Raw genomic sequence first — 18,812 nt, 5'->3', positions numbered from 1 at the left:
CCTGCTGAGGTTGATAACTTCCAGCTAAAACCACTTCCAGTTTACCTGAAAGAGAATCGTCTGAGTCCTTCAGGTGTTTTCCTTCTCCCTCGGACCTCTTGACAGGCTCGGTCTCATCTGGTTTCTCCTGCTCCATCTCCTCTTTGTCTTCAGTGCTTCTCTGCTCCACTGCCTTTTTCTGCTCTTCTGACACATCTGCAGCACCCGGAAGATGTAGACAGACCAAATAAATAAATCTGTGCTCACAGATCTAGAAGTAAATGTCAAGGTAGCAGTTTCTGATACTCACCCACAGCAGATGGAGAGTTCCAATCTACAGACCGGCTTTGAGGACCAGGACGGAGCTGCAGAGGACTAGCAGGACCAGAACTAGGGGTATTTCCAGACTTCTCAATGGTGACAAGAACAGGACAACTAGAATCAGGACACCTCACAGAACTAGTAATACCAGAATCAGGACTAGCCTCTGTGTTTGGATTTTGGGTAGTCCGAGTAGAAATTGACTCAGTAGGGCCACAAACAGGACATGCCACTATGCTGCTGTGCACTGAGCTAGCTTGTGGTGCATTAGCATGGTTAGTGCTCAGCACTCCATCATGAGGAAGGTTGGAACAGGCAAGGGCCAAAATACCCTGAGTGGTAGTTGTGTCCACAGGGATTGGCGATATTGGATTCAAGGGGCTTGCCAAGGAACAATTTCTGTGAGGACTAGGTGGTGTCTGGCTATTCTGATTAGGACTAACAGCAGCTGAGCCAAGACCAGAATGATCCAGATGAACCGCACTGATGGAATTGGCTGGCACCTCACCTGCTGGGTAGTAACAAGGGCCACCTTCAGGGCTACAAACCAGTTTACTGGCCTGAGCTGGACTATGCAGAGGGCTAATGCAAGCAGGGCTGCTGTATGTCACCTGTATTGAAGGGCTCCGTCTTTGGGCTGGGCCTGGACTAGGACTAGCTTGACTAACAGGAGTAGACCTAGGTGGACTGCAGAATACACTGACATCAGTTACACTAGCAGAGCACTTACTTGTCTGGCTAACAGAACTGCTAGATTGGCTAGTATTGGTGGGCCTACAGTGTGGAGGACTATGTGCTGGACTGGAAGTAGCTTGGACCTCTGAGGGACCTGCATAACCAGGATGTGCGTGACTTTTGCATGTTTCTGCAAAGCAAATAACATCTTGCTTGTTGGGAGAGGCATTGTTAATGTTTGGACTGCCCGGAGTGGAGGAGTGGTGACAGAGACTGGCTTCTGTCTGGTGGTCAACAGCTACCTCCATCTCCTCATCCTGAGAAGAGATGGAGCAGCCAGGGATAGCCAGTACCACTGAGGACATAGCTGGTTGCGCTAGTATTACGGGGATAGCATCAGCAGATATAAGGCTAGTCTCCACTGATGTGGGTCTATCACAGGCCTGAAGAGGGCCAGCAGGGCTAGCAGGCAATTCACTTGTGGGGGGGGGGCTAACGCTGGCTAAGCCAGCCTGGATGTGTATGGGACTAGCTTCAGTACAGTGTGATGGGCTAGCAGCAGAAGTTAAGCTTGTTAAGCTAACATGGTCAAGGCTACCTGGTGTGGGGCTAGCAATGACCTGAGGAGGACTAGGATTCTGAACATGACCATCAGCAGCAACTAGGAAGAGTTCACGTATACGGCTAAGCTGCGCCGGACTTTCCAGTGTTTGGCCATCCAGATTTGGACTCTGATGTGTGGAGTTCTGCTCTGAGGACACTATGGTTTGAGAAGGACTAAGCTGCAAAGGCCAAGTAACCTGTGCTGGACTTGCAGGCTGAGACAGACTGGTCCATGTGGGTCTGAATGGGGACCGTGATGGACTGCATGGAGCTGAGGTGTGTCTTCTTGAGGTCTGGGTATAGCAAACTGGTGAAAGGCCCTGTGTAGAAACATCCTGCACAGCCCCGCACCTAGGGTTCTCACAGTCCAGTGTAAATTCAGAGTTCAATGTGGTAGGCCATGAAGGTGATGTGCCTACTTTTTTGGGACTACATCGTCTTTGTGAGGGACTGTGCTGAGGCTCTGCAGGCTCTGACTGAATCTGAGATGGACTGAGCCACATCTGTATGGAACTGTTCGGTGGAGAATGTGCAATGCTACAAAACACAGGGCTACCCTGTTTTGGACTATGCTGGGCCTCTGTGGAACTCTGGGGGGAAAGACTCAGCTGTGCCTGCATGGAGGTTGACTCAGCAGGACCACAAGGGGACGGCACAGGTGTTTTCTGGAGTTCTGTTGGTCTAGAGTGAGACTGTGTAGAACTTTGCTGAAACACTACTATACTAAAGTAGAATGGAGTGTGGTATTCCTGGGGTTCTATAGGACCAGCGTGGGATTGTGCGGGATGCTGAAGCTCTGCAGGACCTGGGTGGGGGGATGGTGCAGGACTCAGAGGCTCCGCGGGATCAGGTTGAGATGGTGCGGGAACGGGGCGCTGCGGCGGCGGACTCTGGAGCTCCGCGGGAACGGGGCGCAGCGGCGCCGGACTCCGGAGCTCTGCGGGAACAGAGCGCGACAGCGCAGGAATCTGGAGCTCCGCAGGATCAGGGTAGGATGGTGCAGGACTCGGGAGTTCCGCGGGATCAGGTTGAGATGGTGTCGAACTCTGGAGCTCTGCAGGATCAGGGTAAGATGGTGAAGGACTTTGTAGCTCTGCAGGATCACGGTGAGAAGGTGGAGAATTCTGGAGCGCTGCAGGATCAGAGTAAGATGGTGAAGGACTCGGGAGTTCCGCAGGATCAGGGTGAGATTGTGTCGGACTCTGGAGCTCTGCAGGATTAGGGTGAGATGGTGAAGGACCTTGTAGCTCCGTAGGATCAAGGTGAGATGATGAAGGAGGTGAAGGACTCGAGAGTTCCGCAGGATCAAGGTGAGATGGTGTCGGACTCTGGAGCTCTGCGGGATTAGGATGAGATGGTGTCGAACTCTGGAGCTCTGCGGGATTAGGGTAAGATGGTGAAGGACTTTGTAGCTCTGCAGGATCAAGGTGAGAAGGTGAAGAATTCTGGAGCTCTGCAGGATCAGGGTAAGATGGTGAAGGACTCGGGAGTTCGGCAGGATCAGGGTGAGAAGGTGGAGAATTCTGGAGCTCTGCAGGATCAGGGTAAGATGGTGAAGGACTTTGTAGCTCTGCAGGATCAAGGTGAGAAGGTGAAGAATTCTGGAGCTCTGCAGGATCAGGGTAAGATGGTGAAGGACTTTGTAGCTCTACAGGATCAAGGTGAGAAGGTGGAGGACTCTGAAGCTCTGCAAGATCAGGGTGAGTTTGGGCAGAACTTTTTTGGAGTTCTGTGGGACTTTGTGGTGGCTCTGTGCAGATGTGAATTGGACTACAAATGGGTGGAATCTCAGCTGGAACTGGCAGTGATGAAATGCTAATTGCTGGTGCTTCTCCAAGGGGCAGGGTCAGGCTAGGACCATGTGGGACTGACGTGTGCAGGATTAGATCCACCTCCTCCTCCTGAGACCGGCAGGCAGTGCAGATGTAAGGTTCAGACCCAGCCCTGCCCTCCCCAGCCTGCACAACACAGTCCGCATGGACAGACCTAAAAGAACATTAACAACCATGTTCAGTTATCCATTAGCTCCCTATGCTAAATTAGCTGTCTGCTACCTATATTGACTAAGATAAGGTTTAGTTAGCTGTCAGCTACCACCGATCACTCAGCTGAAGAGGTTTAGTTAGCGATCATCTACCTACACTCACTAAGAAAAAAAGTTTAGTTAGCTGTTCACAACCAAATCAAACTAACAGTGTTTTCACACTTGGTCCCTTACAGCCCTCAAAACAAATTCAGAGTGATTGGTCAGCAAAAGTAAAGGCTCAAAACAAACTCAGACTCTTCTGAAACCAACAGTTTGTCTCAAGTCCGCAATGCAGTTCGCTTAATCTGTGCATTATGAACACAAACGCTCCAGGTTCACTTCTAGTGTTTTGCATGCAAGGGTGGAAACTCCAGCAGTCTGTTGAAATATCTAGTGAAAGTCCATCACAGAGAAATGCAGCTTTCCACTGACTAGCTCGTAGTTTCTCTCCTTGCCCATGTACATTATTTATTTAAGCAGCCCTCAGCTGGCACATAGAGCTCTTCTCAAAATTTTTTACTTACAACTGACAGGAGTAAAGTACCAGATTCATTAGGACCTCACCACAGTGCTGCATCAAAGTGAAAAAAAACTGTCAAAAGTACTTTATCACATGCAATAAAATGAGATAAAGTAAATAATCCTTTGACATAAAGGTCAGAGAGCTCCAGAGTTACTATAGTATGAACAGATCGGGTACTGAGGTCCCATCAGAGCTGAAATGGACCAAAAAGAGAACTGCGTACACTAAGTGTGAAAATACCATAACGTAAAGAGATTTAGTTAGCTCACTACGGTAAGAAATTTAGAAATGCTGTTAGCTACCTACACAAGCAAGAACATTTACTTACCGGTCAGCTACCTACATTCATTAAGAATAATAAGATGGATTGAGTGCATACCTATAACAGCAGGTGCAGGTGAAATACTCCTGTGGCATGTAGAGGTCAGGGGTGTGGCCACAGTGTGGGCAGGGCAGGGCTGGGTCACATGACTCACACAGAAACGGGTGGTTGGCCCACTGGCCTGACAACCTGGCACCACAGCGATGGCAGACTCTGCAGTTCTGGATGGACAGTGACAGTTTTTTTTTAAGACAAACAGAGACATACACTTGTACGTAACACAACACTTACTTGTATATCAGTGTCACCTTGCATTGCCAACTGGTGCTTGGCTTGCTGTCCAGAGGGGGCGACAGACAGCGGGAGTGGTAGGCCTTGTCGCAACTCTCACACACCAGCAGCATGCTATTGTCCCCCCCCAACCTATCACAAGACAGAGCGCACGCTTTCTTGGTTAGAGAAAAGTATTTAACTATAATTTCTGTACTTTACTACTGTTAGCTCTTAGTTTAGCTGATACTTTTACTCAAGGATCTGATCATTTCTTCCACCACTGGAAATGCAATATATTTACACTCTTAGACTAGTATTGTAGTAGTTGTACTCGTACTGTGTTACCTGCAGCTCCGACACACACGACACTGAGGACACTGCCAGCCTGCCCGATGCAGGGGGGAGGGGGTCAGGGGGGGGTCCAGGCAGCTGCTGTGGTAATGGTTGCCGCAGCAACAGCACATTAACAGGCCACTGACATTACCACCGCCAGAACACAATGCGCACTCTAAAGAGACTAGAGAGAGGGTTTACCTGTGTACATCTGTGTGTACACCTGTGTGTCTCATTCACAATGTGTGTATGTCTCTTGCACATTGTGTGTGTATACCTGTGTGTGTATGTCTTGTGCACACTATACGTCTCTTTGTCCAGTCCTGATGGGCACCAGCAGCAGCAGCGCAGGGGAAATGGTAGCTCCGTTCACATCCCATCTCCTGGCAATGCAGTGATGCCCCGAGCCGCTGGCAGAATGCACAAACCTGGACAGATGAGAGAAGTTGTTGGCAGGGCTTAGCAATGCCCGTTGTTTTCCTGCTGGGTGTATGCGGTATGTGTGTCATAGAACCCCCACCTGCGTGCTTCCCATGTCGATGGCTTTGTCCACATAGAGCAGCGATTGGCCCTCGCCACGACACACCCCCTTCGACCAGGCGGCGCACTGCAGGTGAGCACAGCACTGGCCTGCGAACACACACACAAAAATCACACAAGTAAGAAATACAAAAAAAACAACTAGATGCAAAAAAAAAAAAAAAAATTTAAAACTAACAAAAGACAAACCTACAAAGACAAAACAATTACAACACAGAAAACAACTACAATATGCAAAACAAGGATTAAACAAGGTGACATTCTGTACCTGTGGGGTCAAATAGCGATTGGACGTCAATGTCAACTGGCAAACCAATGGGTCCGACTTGCTCTGCAAACTCGGAATAAGACTCTGTGTACTCGCTGCATGGCTCCAGACTCCTGTGCACGCACGTTTATTGGTCAACAGTCAATCACAGATAGAAAGAAGAGGGGGGGGGGGGGGGGGTCACTCACTTTGGTGGGACCTGGTCACCGCGGTAACAGTGATCGTGGCAGTCATTGTCACAGTCAGCTGAGGCGCGGCGCTTCAGGATGTGCAGAGGGATGTAGCCCGGTGTCGGCCCAAACACTATCAGGTGGCCCTGGCCCAGGGGAGGGTCATCGTCGCCATGGTAACAGAAGGCACACTGCTTCAGACTGTAGGGGATGACAGACACAAGGACAAAGACAGAGAGAGGTTAGGACTCATCATCACAGAGGAGATGAGGAGGTAGAGAAACCTGATCTGGGCTGCTTCCCAAGTTTTGCATATGGGCCCACTTTTTTCCTCACTTGTGTCTTTTCCTTGCATCTTAGTCCAAATCATGCAAGATGAGAGGAAAGATGCAAGGAAAACATGTGTCTGACACATCCAATCACCAATTGATTTTTGATAACGCAGTATGTTGGTCCATAAAGACTTCTACAAAGGGTGGGCTTGTGTATCCAAACTCATGTCTCCTCCTGCAGCCTCCACAGAGCAGATAAGAATATTAGAAGCAAAGGACAATCCTATAAGAAACTTGAGAGGCAGCCTGGGTCCTTACAAAGGTAAATGTACACACACACTCACTGTTTTTTGGTGTGTCCCAGACTCAGGGTGGGTGAGCCCCCAGACTCCTCTGATGGAGACCGCTGGAACAGAGGAGACAATGAGTCCTCGTCCTCCAACCGGGTGCAGGGGTACAATGGAGGACTAGAGCAGGGACTCGGGACAGGACTGCGATCCGTTGAACTGGACTTGCCACCCTCAACTGTGCTGAGACAGTGGTCGGCCTCCACAGCAGTGGGGCTCTCACTCGGGTTGGACTGGTACTCCTCCACAGGATCAGGGGCCAGTTTGGGGCTCGAGGCTGGGGACGGGTGAACTGAGGGGGGCACGGGGCTGAATCGAGGTTCTTCCCCAGGACAGGAAGCTGGTCTGATTCTGTCCTCCTCCTCTGCACTGGCAGCTGGTTCTGGGTTGGACTTGGGAACTATGATATGAGGGAGTGGGTGACTGTTGTCAACATCCAGCTCAAGTTGTGAACTGAGCGTCTCCTGGCTGGACTTCGGTTCAGGGTTTGTGTTGAACTTCCTTCTAGAGGTGGACCGGCAGCGTCCTGTTGTTTTCACGTCTGCGGACCACAAACACACTAACCCAACAACATAAAACCACAAAACTTAAAACTCAGACCCCCTGAGTCACAAGGTACAATCAGAGATTAAAGGGTGTCTCACACATATCTTAGCATACAGACAACCGGGCCAACAACTATCTTGTTAAACACTGGAAACAGGGGATTGGGCTATCATCGATCAGCATACAGAGTAACAATAGGGAACTGATATCTTAACATACAAACTGGAAACAGGAAGGAGCTATCTTAGCTTAGCATAAAGACTCAAAACAGGGAAATGGCTTCATGGTCTCTATCAGGAATTTTAGCAAGGGTGCCTTTGATTCATACACACCTGTATGCTGAGGGGGTTTCTTTTTGTCCATGGCATCTGGGCGCCATTCATCCTCCACCTGAGCTTGGCTGCGACCCCTCCCCCTGCACACAGACAGACACACCTGGTCAGGTCATCAGCAGATTTGAGAGGTAAAGAAGGAAAGAAAGAAAGAAACAAAGGATAGATGGAAGAAAGGACAGAGCCACAGTCAGTTTCTTGACAATTCAATTTTTTCTGTCATTTCTGGACTCTTATTTTATTATTCTGGCTCAACTATGATATCTGATAAGTCGGCCACCGATCATGTGTTCTGACTGCGGGACACAAGACCTTCACAGGGGAACCCAGGTGCTACAAGGGCCCTCCACTGCACCACCCTGAGCCCTACCTTTATTTAATGATAATGATCACCTTAGTAAATATGTATGTTGTAAGTTGAGGGGCAGCAGTGCCTACACACACCTGTGTGCAAGTCTCGCAGGTAGAGATGAAATGGTAAAAAATTTCATAACACCATATATCATAGTGACCAAAATGATCACGGTTATCAGTATTGATAAAATGTGCTCAAAAGGTTTACCAAGTACTGATACAGAGACTGAACTAATTTGTGGTATTGTATTAAAAACCACCAATAAAATTGTAGCACTTTTTGTATATGATGGATAAGCAGCATTACTGGGTTCACCTGCTGCACGCCCACTCTGTAAACAAGGGAATAGCAGATATTATTATTACTACAACTATTACAGTGAGTCCCCACAGAATTACATTCTACTTGTGGCGGTAGCTGACAGGTAGAACTGGCACATTTATTTTATGCGCTCCGATAAATTTTTTTACTAAATACAGAAATATTACAGTGCCTTGATGTGCTTGTTGTGCTGTCCATCAGACCTGTTGCTTTGGAACTAGCTGGCTCTTCCACAACAGCATTTTGGCTGGTGTCCTCCTCTCCTACAGTAAGCCTATATCCCTCTCTTCAGCTAACCGGACTGGTCAGCTTTCCTGCTAGAGTTTTCTTAAGTTTTTCCTATTAATTCTGTTCTGCTCATACCTCTGGACCAGACCATTAAGCTCAATAGCTGCACATCCATCACTGTCTGGTTTGGCTCAGCAACCAAACAGGAGAGGAACAGACTCCAGCGGACAGTCAGGACTGCAGAAAGAACTGTCGGTGCCAGCCTGTCCTCCATGGAGGACCTGTACACCTCACAGGTCAAAAGGAGGGCAGAGATTTCTGCAGACCCCTCACACCCTGTCTGCAACTGTATGCCAAACCAGCCACATCGTTGTGACATTAAAGACTTTTTCTCTTGTAAAAGTAGACCATGATATTCAAAAACACTTCTAATAAACTACAAATCTCACCATTATGTGGCTTGTCCTAGTAGATTTTGTTGTCTTTTTCTACTTGTTTTGGGCGGCAGTTTGCTAAATAATTTTATTGGACCTTATACGTCTTGCTTGCTAATAATATATTAGAAGAGTTGGATCTCCACAACTGACCGTGTTGTGTTAACACAGACACAGAGTAGGAGCTGTTCACAGAGGTCAGGTGTCAATGTGTGCGTGTGTGTGTCTGTGAGAAAAAGAGAGTGAGCAGGGCAATGAAGGGCTGAGCGAAACAATGCACTGCACTGCGCATAGGTTTTACCTAATGGGTTGCTGTGGCTCACGAGGTAGGGCAAGTCGTTTTCTGACCAGCAAGTTGGTGGTTCGACCCCCGGTCTCCCCGCGTGCCTAAGTGTCCCTGAGCAAGACACTGAACCCCAAATTGCTCCCGGTGGCTTGACTAGCGCCGTTGTGTGGCAGCCTTGTCGTCATTGTTGTGTGAATGTGTGTGTGAATGGGTGAATGGTGTATAATCTCCTGTAAAGTGCTTTGGCCAGTGCAACACAATGTGAAGAATGCGCTATATAAATACAGTCCATTTACCATTTTACCATTTAGCCTATTTAAAAAAATAAATAGAAAATCAAGAGTGAGAGGGAAATTATCCGCCACTGGTCAGACATGATCTCTTTAAATAAATTAAAGACATGCAACCTAGGACAGGTCTGGTTTGGTGTCCTCTCCCTGCAAGTAGCCCTGGCACTGGAACTCTATGTTTCTGATGAGCAGCCACATCAACCACCCAGTATTTGATGGTTTGTTGTTGTGTCTTATTGTTTTTCCTTTTCTCTTCTACACACTCACCCCAACCAGCTGAAGGACAGTCACCTGGGGTCTGTCATTGGTTTCCTCCATTAAACTGAGTTTTTCATCCGCACTGTTGCCAAGTGCTTGCGCAAAGGGAATTTATTGGTCTTTCCTTATATGAGCTGTAGCTCAAGAGGTAGAGTGGTCGTCCCCTAAATGGAAAGTGGGCAGTTCGATTCCCGTTCTCCCCACTCCACATGTCAAAGTATTTTTGGGCAAGACACTAAACCCCAAGTTGCTACTGATGGCCAGAGCAGCACCTTGCAGGGACAGCACCAACCTCTGTGTCTGTGCGTCTACAGCAAAAACTGAACAGAGACCTCGTTTCAGACTCCTGTGGTTCCATCTGGTTCCCTGATGTGGTCTCTGATCACAGGGACCAGGTTTCTAAACCACATGGCAGACTCAGTTTACATACATTTCACTTACTTCTTCCTCAATTTGGGAGCTGGAGGAGGTGGGATGGGGGGCACAGAGCGGCTGCTGCTACCATCTTTCCGAGGACGACCACGAGGTCTCCTCTCTGAAGCAGCAGCTTTGGCCAGCTGAGCAGCGCTTCGTCCAGCCCGAGTGACAGCAGTGGGCAGTCCTCTGCCCCGAGGCTCCTGAGACTGGGCCTCAGATGGCATTCTGCCAAAAAAGGTTAGAAAAATAGAGGTCAGAATTGGTCCAAGGGTCTCTGATGGTTCACTATGTTTAATGTAAAACCACAAAGAAGGAATTTAGGATGGACTAAGCTGATCCAAAAATAAATAAATAAAATAATCGCAGGCTTCCCTCGTAGCACATCACAGCGAAGAGAAACTCTTCATGTTCTGGACCAAAATTCTTTGCTTTTTTTCATACACTGAGAAAACTTCTACCATTGTCAGGATATTTTCAGCATTTTGTGTTTATAAATTTTTTAAGTTTGAGTTTTATGTATTTTTGTAATCCTTGTTGCATATGCATTACTCTTACTTTTTACATTCTTTGAGGTTTTTTTTTTTTTATAAGTCTTGCATTTCAAGTTGTTTCATACGCTGAACAAGAGCATATGAGATCCAAGAATCACAAAATGCATCCTAAAATTCGTGCTCCAGATCAGATATGACAGGTGAGTTATACTGTGCATCTTACCTGAACCAAGTTTTCATTGTCAAATGACAATGAGCATGTAACACATGCCTCACCCCTTCAGGCAGATTTAATTAGGTGCAATCTTCGCAGACAGCTGTTAAATCATCTAAATCACCAGTTACTTTCTGCTGCAAACCTTTTACTGATATCTGTTATGTCTGATCAGGCTAATAATGTAGCTGAGCATTTAGGCTTTTCTTTATCCCCAGAGCAGTGACCAGGCATAATCAATACAAAAAGTGCTTTAAAATGTAACACACACACACACACACACACACACATATACATATATATATATATATATACACACACACACATATACAGTATATGCATCCTCCCCCTCATTAACTGTGTGTCCTCTCTCTCTCTCTCTCTCTCTCCCTGCACCTTTCTGCAGGTTGGCCTCGCTCTGGAGCTCTATGTTTCTGATGAGCAGCCACATCAACCTGCCCAGTGTTTGTTTGATTGTTGTGTCTTGCTCCTTTCCTTTTCTTTTCTCTCTCCTCTATCCACTCAATATAAATAAACCTAACTGAATTTAAAACGTGTGATGTCAACATCAAAAACTAAACCTATGCCATAAAAGAACATACACTGCTGTTTACATATGACAATATAGCTGATAATACACAGTGGAAAAAATAACTTAAAATCAATGTAAAAAGTAAGAGCGCTTAGAGACTCTATGATGCATCTGATTCACGATTAAGTTTGTGCATTTTTAACTATTTAGTAAATGACACAAACAGCCTGAAATTTTTCAGGGGGGCTATACTGTCTGATTAGCATAGGAAATGAACAAATTATTCTATAATGGAATTATTATAGAATCATTAGCTAATCATCTACGTTAGCATGTGCGTCCCAATAACAGCTCAGACTTTACTGATCATGAATAACTGGAGAAAAATCGCAGCAAACTAGACAGACTGTTATAATTAACGTTAATAACCTACCTGGTTAGCACGATGCTAATTAAATCATCTGTCAACAGGAGTCACAGCCAGGCTAACGCTAATAATTAACCTTAGCGTTTTATGTGACGCACGTGTAAAAACTGTTTACATGTCAACCTAACACTTCGTTAGACGACAGTAGTCGCTCCTGGTCCCGAATTATTACGGGATCAGCACTAAAAAGTGTACAAACAGAGCGGTAAGCCATTAACCGCTAGCTCCCTCGCACCGCCCAGTTTACTGATCACTTCTCTATAAGCATTAGCTTAGCAGGCTAGCTGTTAGCGGCTCCAGTTATTCGACCCTTGAACTCCGTCGCTTTAAAGAGCTGGGTTAAGGCTGAAAAAGTGAGAAACAAATCTGAGCAGGTGTCCAGAAAAGAAAAAGAGGGGGGAGATGGAGAGAAGGGAGAAGAAAAAAGCGCCCTTACTGATTTGATGCGATTCTCTTTTTCTTCTCCAGCTTTCCAACTTAAAGCGATGCGATTAAATCTGACAGCGAACTTCTCCCGAGGGTAACATCTGCTTCACAAGTCCGCTATAGCGAGAGGGACATCCCCGGTGGGCATGGAGAAGACAAAATACGGTTTTCCAGCTGAAATGTTTGCGAAAAATTAAAGTTGGAGCGGTCACTCCGTCATGGAGGCCATGTTTGGGGAGCGACCGAAGCACCGCCTGTCAACGCCAGCATGAGAAGAAGTAGGCCCCAGGAAACGGTTTTCATTCTAGGAACCGGAGCGAAGCCGTTTACTGGAGGCGGGATTTGTATCTCAGACCTGGGTAAAGGCGATGTTCAACTCGAGGTAAACGTCTAAAGGCCCCCCCTTGTGTCTGGTGCATTTGTTTGTGGGTGTCTGACCCCCGCGGAAAGATCTCGTCGAGGGCTGATCCGGTGAAGCGGTCTCTGTCATCAGACCGGAAGTCCCGGACTGGATCCCGGAACCGGACTGCTGTTGCTGCTGCACTTGTCCGAAACATTGATATAATAAGGACAGTTTATCCTATGGAGCGTAAAAGTAAAGTGGGCATAAAAATATTCAAAATTATATCAAAAAGATGAAAATAAGACAAAATCACAGATGGCAAATGACCATAAGATACACACAGTGGCTTCAAAGAGATGATCAGCAGCCATAAAATGTTACTAAATTACTTAGAGACCATGACATTAGTTGAAAGAAATGTAAAATAACTACAAAAAAGACAAAAGCATAAAGACAACACACAATATGAATACTAAGTATATGACCATGTTTGTCCTGTGTAGGTGAGGTGGTGGCTGGATGTCCCATAATCTGTCCATGGCAGAAGTACATTTACTCAAGTACTGCACTAAAGTACACTTTTAAAGTATTTGTGTCAGGATTCCCAGCACTTACTGTCACCTGGTTTTATTTTGGGACACTTACTACTGATATAAATATGAAGCCTTCCAGCCATTTGAAGCAAAAAATGGCTTGTGTCAAATCTTCAAGTGCCCATGAAACCACCTAGTGGTGAAAAGAAGTTACCACAGGAATTTGTAGTAATAGACTGAAGCAGCGCAAATCACCCTTGTTTGTTACTCAATAGCTAATAGTTGTGAGCTTTTCTTTAAATTTTAAAATGAAGCCTGTAGTATTATTACTATGTGCTCACTACTTGGCTTAAATGACCATTCCTGTCTTGTCGTATAACTGTTGTGGCTTAGCCAGTGTAGGGGACAAAGGTCTATGCACAGTTGTGGACAACCTTCTGGAAACCCGTGATATACTATGCATACAAGAGACCTTTTTAGCAAAGCGAGATGGAAAAATGTAACCCTCCTGGTATGTTGCAGTGCAAAGTTTAAACATCTAAAAACAATAGTTGAAAGTATTTTATTTGTATAAAACTTCTTCTGCTTGGCGTAATCACTGGTGGAAAGTAACGGATTACATTTACTCGCGTTACTGTAATTGAGTAGTTTTTTGTGTACTTATACTTTATAAAGTAGTTTTTTTAATCTGTAATTTAACTTTTACTTAACTATGTTTTGTTTTAAGTATTGTACTTCGCTACATTTTAAATCATATTCGTTACTGAGTAAAAAATAAATTAATTTAAAAAATAAAAGTATTGCAACGGAGAAGGAAAAATAGTCGCTTCCCAGAAGCACTGCACTGATTGATTGATTGATGGGCGGGGAGAACAAGCGCGCTAAACTCACAAGAAGATGGAGACGGACAATGGAGATGCCAGTGATGGAGCCCCAGCTGAAAGCGAAATGCCATCAAGTTCCTCATATAAAGCAAACCCCTGGCCATATTTAAGCGACCCGTTTGATTTTAAGCGCAAGAAAGGCGACGGCTTTATTATGCAGTGTAAGATGTGTTTGCCAAAGTCGACTGAACTGGCAGCTTATAAAAACTCGACATCAAACCTGCGCAAGCATGTTGAGTTAAGTTTAACTTACTAAGTTAATATTACTTGTATTTATAGTTTACATAATCGTTGTACTGTTGCGTTGCATCAGTGTGTGACATTGTCAATGTTGTTAGCAGAGGGTTAGTAATTAACAGGGACAACGCACGATTGTCATACGAAATGAATGAAACGTGTTACATGTTAGAGTAGATCTGCTGATGTTGCAAACGATTTAAGCATTACTGTAACATTAGTCAGTGTTACTCATAGAAGACTGTGTTTAATGCTCGGGATTCTTCCAGTGTGCAGGAGCAGAGCTACAGTGCTGAGCACAAGGGACAGCAACACAACAAAAATACTTCTTTTAGGATGATAAAGGTTCCACAGCCAGGACTAGGCCTTCGTTAAATCAGGATATTTAAGTAACTTTTATAAAAAAAAAAATGTCTTAGGAAAAATATAATGCTCTGGCATATTTTAAGATATGTTAGTGCAAATTATTTTCTTTTGTAACAGCTCAAACATTCTTTTTAGTCTGGGACTGACCTTAGGCCTGGTCTGTGAAACCTGGGGAAAATGTTTTTGATGCTGCTTTTAAAAAAAGGGAGAGTGCTGAGCACTGTCTGCTGCAGTGAATACACTGGATAGGCATAAATACCTCTTACACGCCCACTTCAAAACTACTGAACTTTTCCTTTTAATATGAATAAATATGACACTGAATTTAGTATAGATGTGTTAACATATCCACTATTTTTCATAGTTTTAGCTCATATCTTCTGGTTCTGGTCATATCTTGTGGTCACATCTGGTTCAGTGAGCAAGAATTGTGCAGTATGAAATGCAATAGACAAAATGTGATGTGTGTAGAATCTCCTATCTATGACTGTAAACATTACAAATTCAGTATGTTTAATGAACATGACATTGATTTAAATGTTTTGGTTATAGAGAAAACATCCATCAAAGCTGAAGGCCTTCAGTGACTTTGTGGCAACACGGAAGTGAACCCTGGAACCACCAGAAATTCAAATCAAGCAAAAATAAGTGACACAATTGCACTGGGTGCAAACAAACATGTGCCACAGGCAAAGGTCAACAAGCTCATTATTAACTTCATCTGTGAGGGTCTTCATCCATTTTCTTTGGTTGAACAACCTTCTTTTAAATAACTTTTACTTGCACTGAATCCTCAATGCAAGGTCATATCCAGACCCACTCTCCGGACCAGAATTGATGAAGCTGCCAATCGGATGAAGAAGAATTTGTTGTCACACCTCAGTAAAGTCTGCTATGTTGCCACCACTACTGATTGCTGGACTGCACACCAGCAAAGTTGCATAGGTGTGACAGCTCATTGGATAGATGAGGAAACCTTGGAGAGGAAATCCGCCACACTTGCTTGCCAGAGATTAAAAAGGGTCACACACCTTTGATGTCCTGGCAGGCACTCTTGATGACATTCATTGTCAGTATAGAATAAGGGGAAAAGGGGTAAGAACCACAACAGACAGTGACTCAAACTTCATCAAGGCATTCAGTGTGTTTGGTGAGCAAAGCCAGACTGAGAAAGAGTCAGAATCAGATCATAACTCTCCTGAAGAGACCAAAGCTGATTACCTGGACGCATTCAGCATTCTGGAACAAGACAGTGGTCTTGAGTTCCAGCTTCCTCCACATCAAAGGTGTGCATGCCACCTGTTAAATTTAGTCGCCACAACAGATGCTGCCTTGGCAGAAAACGGTCGTACATGGCTGCGGAGAATGTTGCAATCAGAAATGTCTGAGGAATTCAAAGTGAAAATGTGTTTATATATATATATATATATATATATATATATATATATATTAGGGGTGTGCATCTCTCCAATACACGACGAGACAATTTCGATACATGGGGCTACGATACGATTCAGAAATGATACTTTTTAAAATGGAACGATTCGATACGATTACACTGATACGGTTCAATTCATTGTGGTATGATGCAATCAGATAGTTTGTTTAAAGTAGACGATCATTTTACATTATGAAGCAACATAAGTCAGTTCTATAAATGTGAAATTGCTTGCTATAGACTACAGAGAACAAGTACTTTTGACATGTGAATTCAGCAACATGCCATGTTTATTAGTGTAACAGTACACTTTGAGAACTTTACAAAGCCCCTCTGATAACAGAAAATATTCAAGCTCGTTATTGGCACAAATTAAAGCCAAAGAAACAACTAAACAAGGTGAAAGAAATACAACTTTTGGAAAAATCTGTATAGCCTCAGATCAAGGAACAATAAGTTACTGAGGTTGAAATGGCAAAATGTAAGCACTTGTACAGAAAAAGTGCAGTCTTTTAAAGTGCTCTTTTGTAAATTAACATGCATCTACGTTAAGAAATCTTGCACTAGTGCATTTCACTTTTTTAAACTGCCATTTCACTATGTGTAAACAGAAAACTATCAAAGTAATTATTTTTAGTTTTTCTTTGAGACAATATCCATTCCTATATGCATGGTACACTCACACGTACACACTATTACAAACCTTCCTACATTACATACAGTCAAGAAGTTCATGTCTGCTTGTCAAGATTCTTCTTAAGAAAGATCAGTTGATCAACATGGCCAGGTCGGAGTACACTGCGCTGTGAGGAAACAATGTCTCCTGCAGTGCTGAAAACTCCTTCCAATGCCACATAAATTCTCCATGTCGTCTCACTGAGTGTTGAGATTAGTCGTACTTTATTGCGGCCTTACAATCTTTACATATCGCCACAGTTTTGTCTAGTGCTCCGTTCTTCATATAAAACCCACATTTTCTCCATACCTTTGACTTTAAGCTTTGCGGTGCGTTGTAGACCGTATCGTCATCCATGCAGGCGGCCACAGTTACACTCAATGGGCCCACCTGGCTCAAAAACTGCGTCCGCCATGCTGTCGCGAGATTACCGTGGCCGGCGCACAGGTTACGTCAGAACAAGGCTGCAAAACTAAAAAAGTAACCGGCATGCACTAACATGTCCGATACCGCTGTGCTTGTTTGCAGCAACATCAGACCGATTTATAACGTTGTAATCGGGCCATCGACCGATTCAGCGCACATTTGGCCCGATTCGGGCCCCGTCTACCGATGCACTCGTATCGTTTTAATTCAAATCGATTTTTCGATTCATATCGATTATTTGTTACACCCCATATCATTTTCCTGAGGTTACCCTGCTTATTTCTTTTTTATACTTGTGTGAAATTGTGAAATTACATTTCCATACTTGACTACACATTCCACACTTATTCCTGCAAAAAATTAGTTGCATATGTTTTTTTGTCCTACAGGCTGAGTCCAGCTGAAATTGTCTTCCTGACCAAGTATTGCACTGTTATGAAACCTGTTGTGAAGGCATTGAACATTCTTAAGTCTGAGACCGACACACACACGGGGTGGCTCCTGTCGGTGATGTTCCAGTTACAAGCAAAACTCAGCAGACTGGAGACATCCTCCAAGATGTGTCTGCCCCTTATCAGAGCAGTTCAGGATGGTGTCCAAAAGCGCTTTGAGATGATGCACGACCCTGAACTGATTGCTGCAGCAATCCTTCTGCCAAAGTTCAAGAACACCTGGACTGAGAGGGCTGAAATCATAGAAGCAGGTATGATTTCATTGTTTTATATCATGGTGTAATCAGTCGTTAACTATCAATCCCAGTTTTGTCTACTTTCTTACTAAATAATGTTATAATTGCAGTAAAGTGAGTCTATGCAGTTTCTCCATGGACAGAAATATTTAATATGCATTTCTGTGTGTTGCTCAACAGGTCTGGTCTATGTGAAACAAAACCTTGACCAGATGGCAGAGGCAGCGGTGGAACAAATCATGTCACTTTCATCAGATGAAGACTTCTTCTCCTCAATGAAGTCCAGAAGGTCACAAGGTACAGGGGAGCTAGATGGTTATCTTGCTTGTGTCTCAGACAACATGGATCTGTTGAACTCATTTCCACACATCAAAAAACTTTCTCTGAAACTCAATACTGGTCTTCCTGCCTCAGCTGCCTGTGAGCGTCTCTTCAGCAGTGCTGGACTGTTGTTCACTGCAAAGCGAGCAAGGATTAGCTCTGACTTGGAAAACCAACTGCTGCTCAAACTTAACAAGTTCGAGTAAGGATGGGCACACAAACTCTGAAGATATACAGAAGGGCAGGGCTATTAAAGTAATGTTGTTAATTTGTCATTTTGTTATTCGACAGTTAACCTGTTACCTGACAATGGCACAGTTTTGTCTTAAATACTTGAAGGTCCGTGACCCAATTTAGATTGCAAGTTTTGCAGTACAACTGTTTGGGTTTAAGAAAAGGCTGCTCTACTGAATGCACAGTTTATGCAATATTAAGTTGTATTGTTTAAAATGTTTTACGAGATCTGCACTGGAATTACTATCTCCCTTAATATTTAAAATGTTTTATTTTTTTATTAAATTCTGTTATTGCACTTTAATTTGTAAAGGTGTTCCTTAAATTAAAAACAAATAGTCTGAGATTTATATCCCCTTGAATTTTTTGAACTACACTAGAATCCCTGCTGTTTAAAAAAAGTAACTCGGTAAGTTTTTAATGAGCTACTTTTTACTTGAGTAGATTTTTAGCCTGG

The 18,812-nt window shown here is 44.4% G+C and overlaps 2 protein-coding genes across 4 annotated transcripts in view; one reads left to right on the top strand and one right to left on the bottom strand.

Moving 5' to 3' along the window:
* kmt2ca (lysine (K)-specific methyltransferase 2Ca) overlaps nucleotides 1–12,916 on the bottom strand; it is a 64,563-nt gene extending 51,647 nt beyond the window's left edge. Inside the window, 15 exon segments of the mRNA XM_020625484.1 lie at nucleotides 46–195; nucleotides 290–1,799; nucleotides 1,801–1,842; nucleotides 1,845–3,564; nucleotides 4,507–4,670; nucleotides 4,758–4,872; nucleotides 5,068–5,239; nucleotides 5,333–5,483; nucleotides 5,576–5,685; nucleotides 5,864–5,976; nucleotides 6,052–6,234; nucleotides 6,650–7,211; nucleotides 7,531–7,613; nucleotides 10,144–10,344; nucleotides 12,220–12,916. Of these exon segments, the coding sequence (XP_020481140.1) occupies nucleotides 46–195; nucleotides 290–1,799; nucleotides 1,801–1,842; nucleotides 1,845–3,564; nucleotides 4,507–4,670; nucleotides 4,758–4,872; nucleotides 5,068–5,239; nucleotides 5,333–5,483; nucleotides 5,576–5,685; nucleotides 5,864–5,976; nucleotides 6,052–6,234; nucleotides 6,650–7,211; nucleotides 7,531–7,613; nucleotides 10,144–10,343 (5,275 nt within the window). The 5' untranslated portion in view covers nucleotide 10,344; nucleotides 12,220–12,916.
* A 992-nt stretch (nucleotides 12,917–13,908) lies between these two features.
* On the top strand, nucleotides 13,909–18,601 carry LOC109974981 (uncharacterized). Of its 3 annotated transcripts, XM_020625477.1 has the most exons (5): nucleotides 13,909–14,206; nucleotides 15,125–15,858; nucleotides 17,502–17,815; nucleotides 17,981–18,097; nucleotides 18,200–18,601. In XM_020625477.1, the coding sequence occupies exons 3-5, from the start codon at nucleotides 17,548–17,550 to the stop codon at nucleotides 18,325–18,327; spliced, it is 513 nt and encodes a 170-aa protein (XP_020481133.1). In that variant the 5' UTR covers nucleotides 13,909–14,206; nucleotides 15,125–15,858; nucleotides 17,502–17,547; the 3' UTR covers nucleotides 18,328–18,601. The 3 variants fall into 3 exon arrangements, with proteins under 3 accessions (XP_020481133.1, XP_020481132.1, XP_020481131.1); XM_020625476.1 differs by having other exon boundaries at nucleotides 13,918–14,130; nucleotides 17,981–18,601; XM_020625475.1 differs by having other exon boundaries at nucleotides 13,918–14,206; nucleotides 17,981–18,601.
* Nucleotides 18,602–18,812: the final 211 nt, after the last annotated feature.

Source organism: Monopterus albus, unplaced genomic scaffold, assembly GCF_001952655.1.
Source record: "Monopterus albus unplaced genomic scaffold, M_albus_1.0 scaffold355.1, whole genome shotgun sequence".
Lineage (NCBI taxonomy): Eukaryota > Metazoa > Chordata > Actinopteri > Synbranchiformes > Synbranchidae > Monopterus > Monopterus albus.
Note: the sequence above shows the minus strand (reverse complement) of the source record. Positions and strands in the feature narration are given on the sequence as shown.

Bases quoted from the DNA above. Each gene is read 5' to 3' on its own strand.
- LOC109974981 (XM_020625476.1), top strand. From the start codon at position 17,548: ATGAAACCTGTTGTGAAGGCATTGAACATTCTTAAGTCTGAGACCGAC. The intron at 17,816-17,980 runs GTATGATTTCAT...GTTGCTCAACAG, and splicing joins GGCTGAAATCATAGAAGCAG to GTCTGGTCTATGTGAAACAA.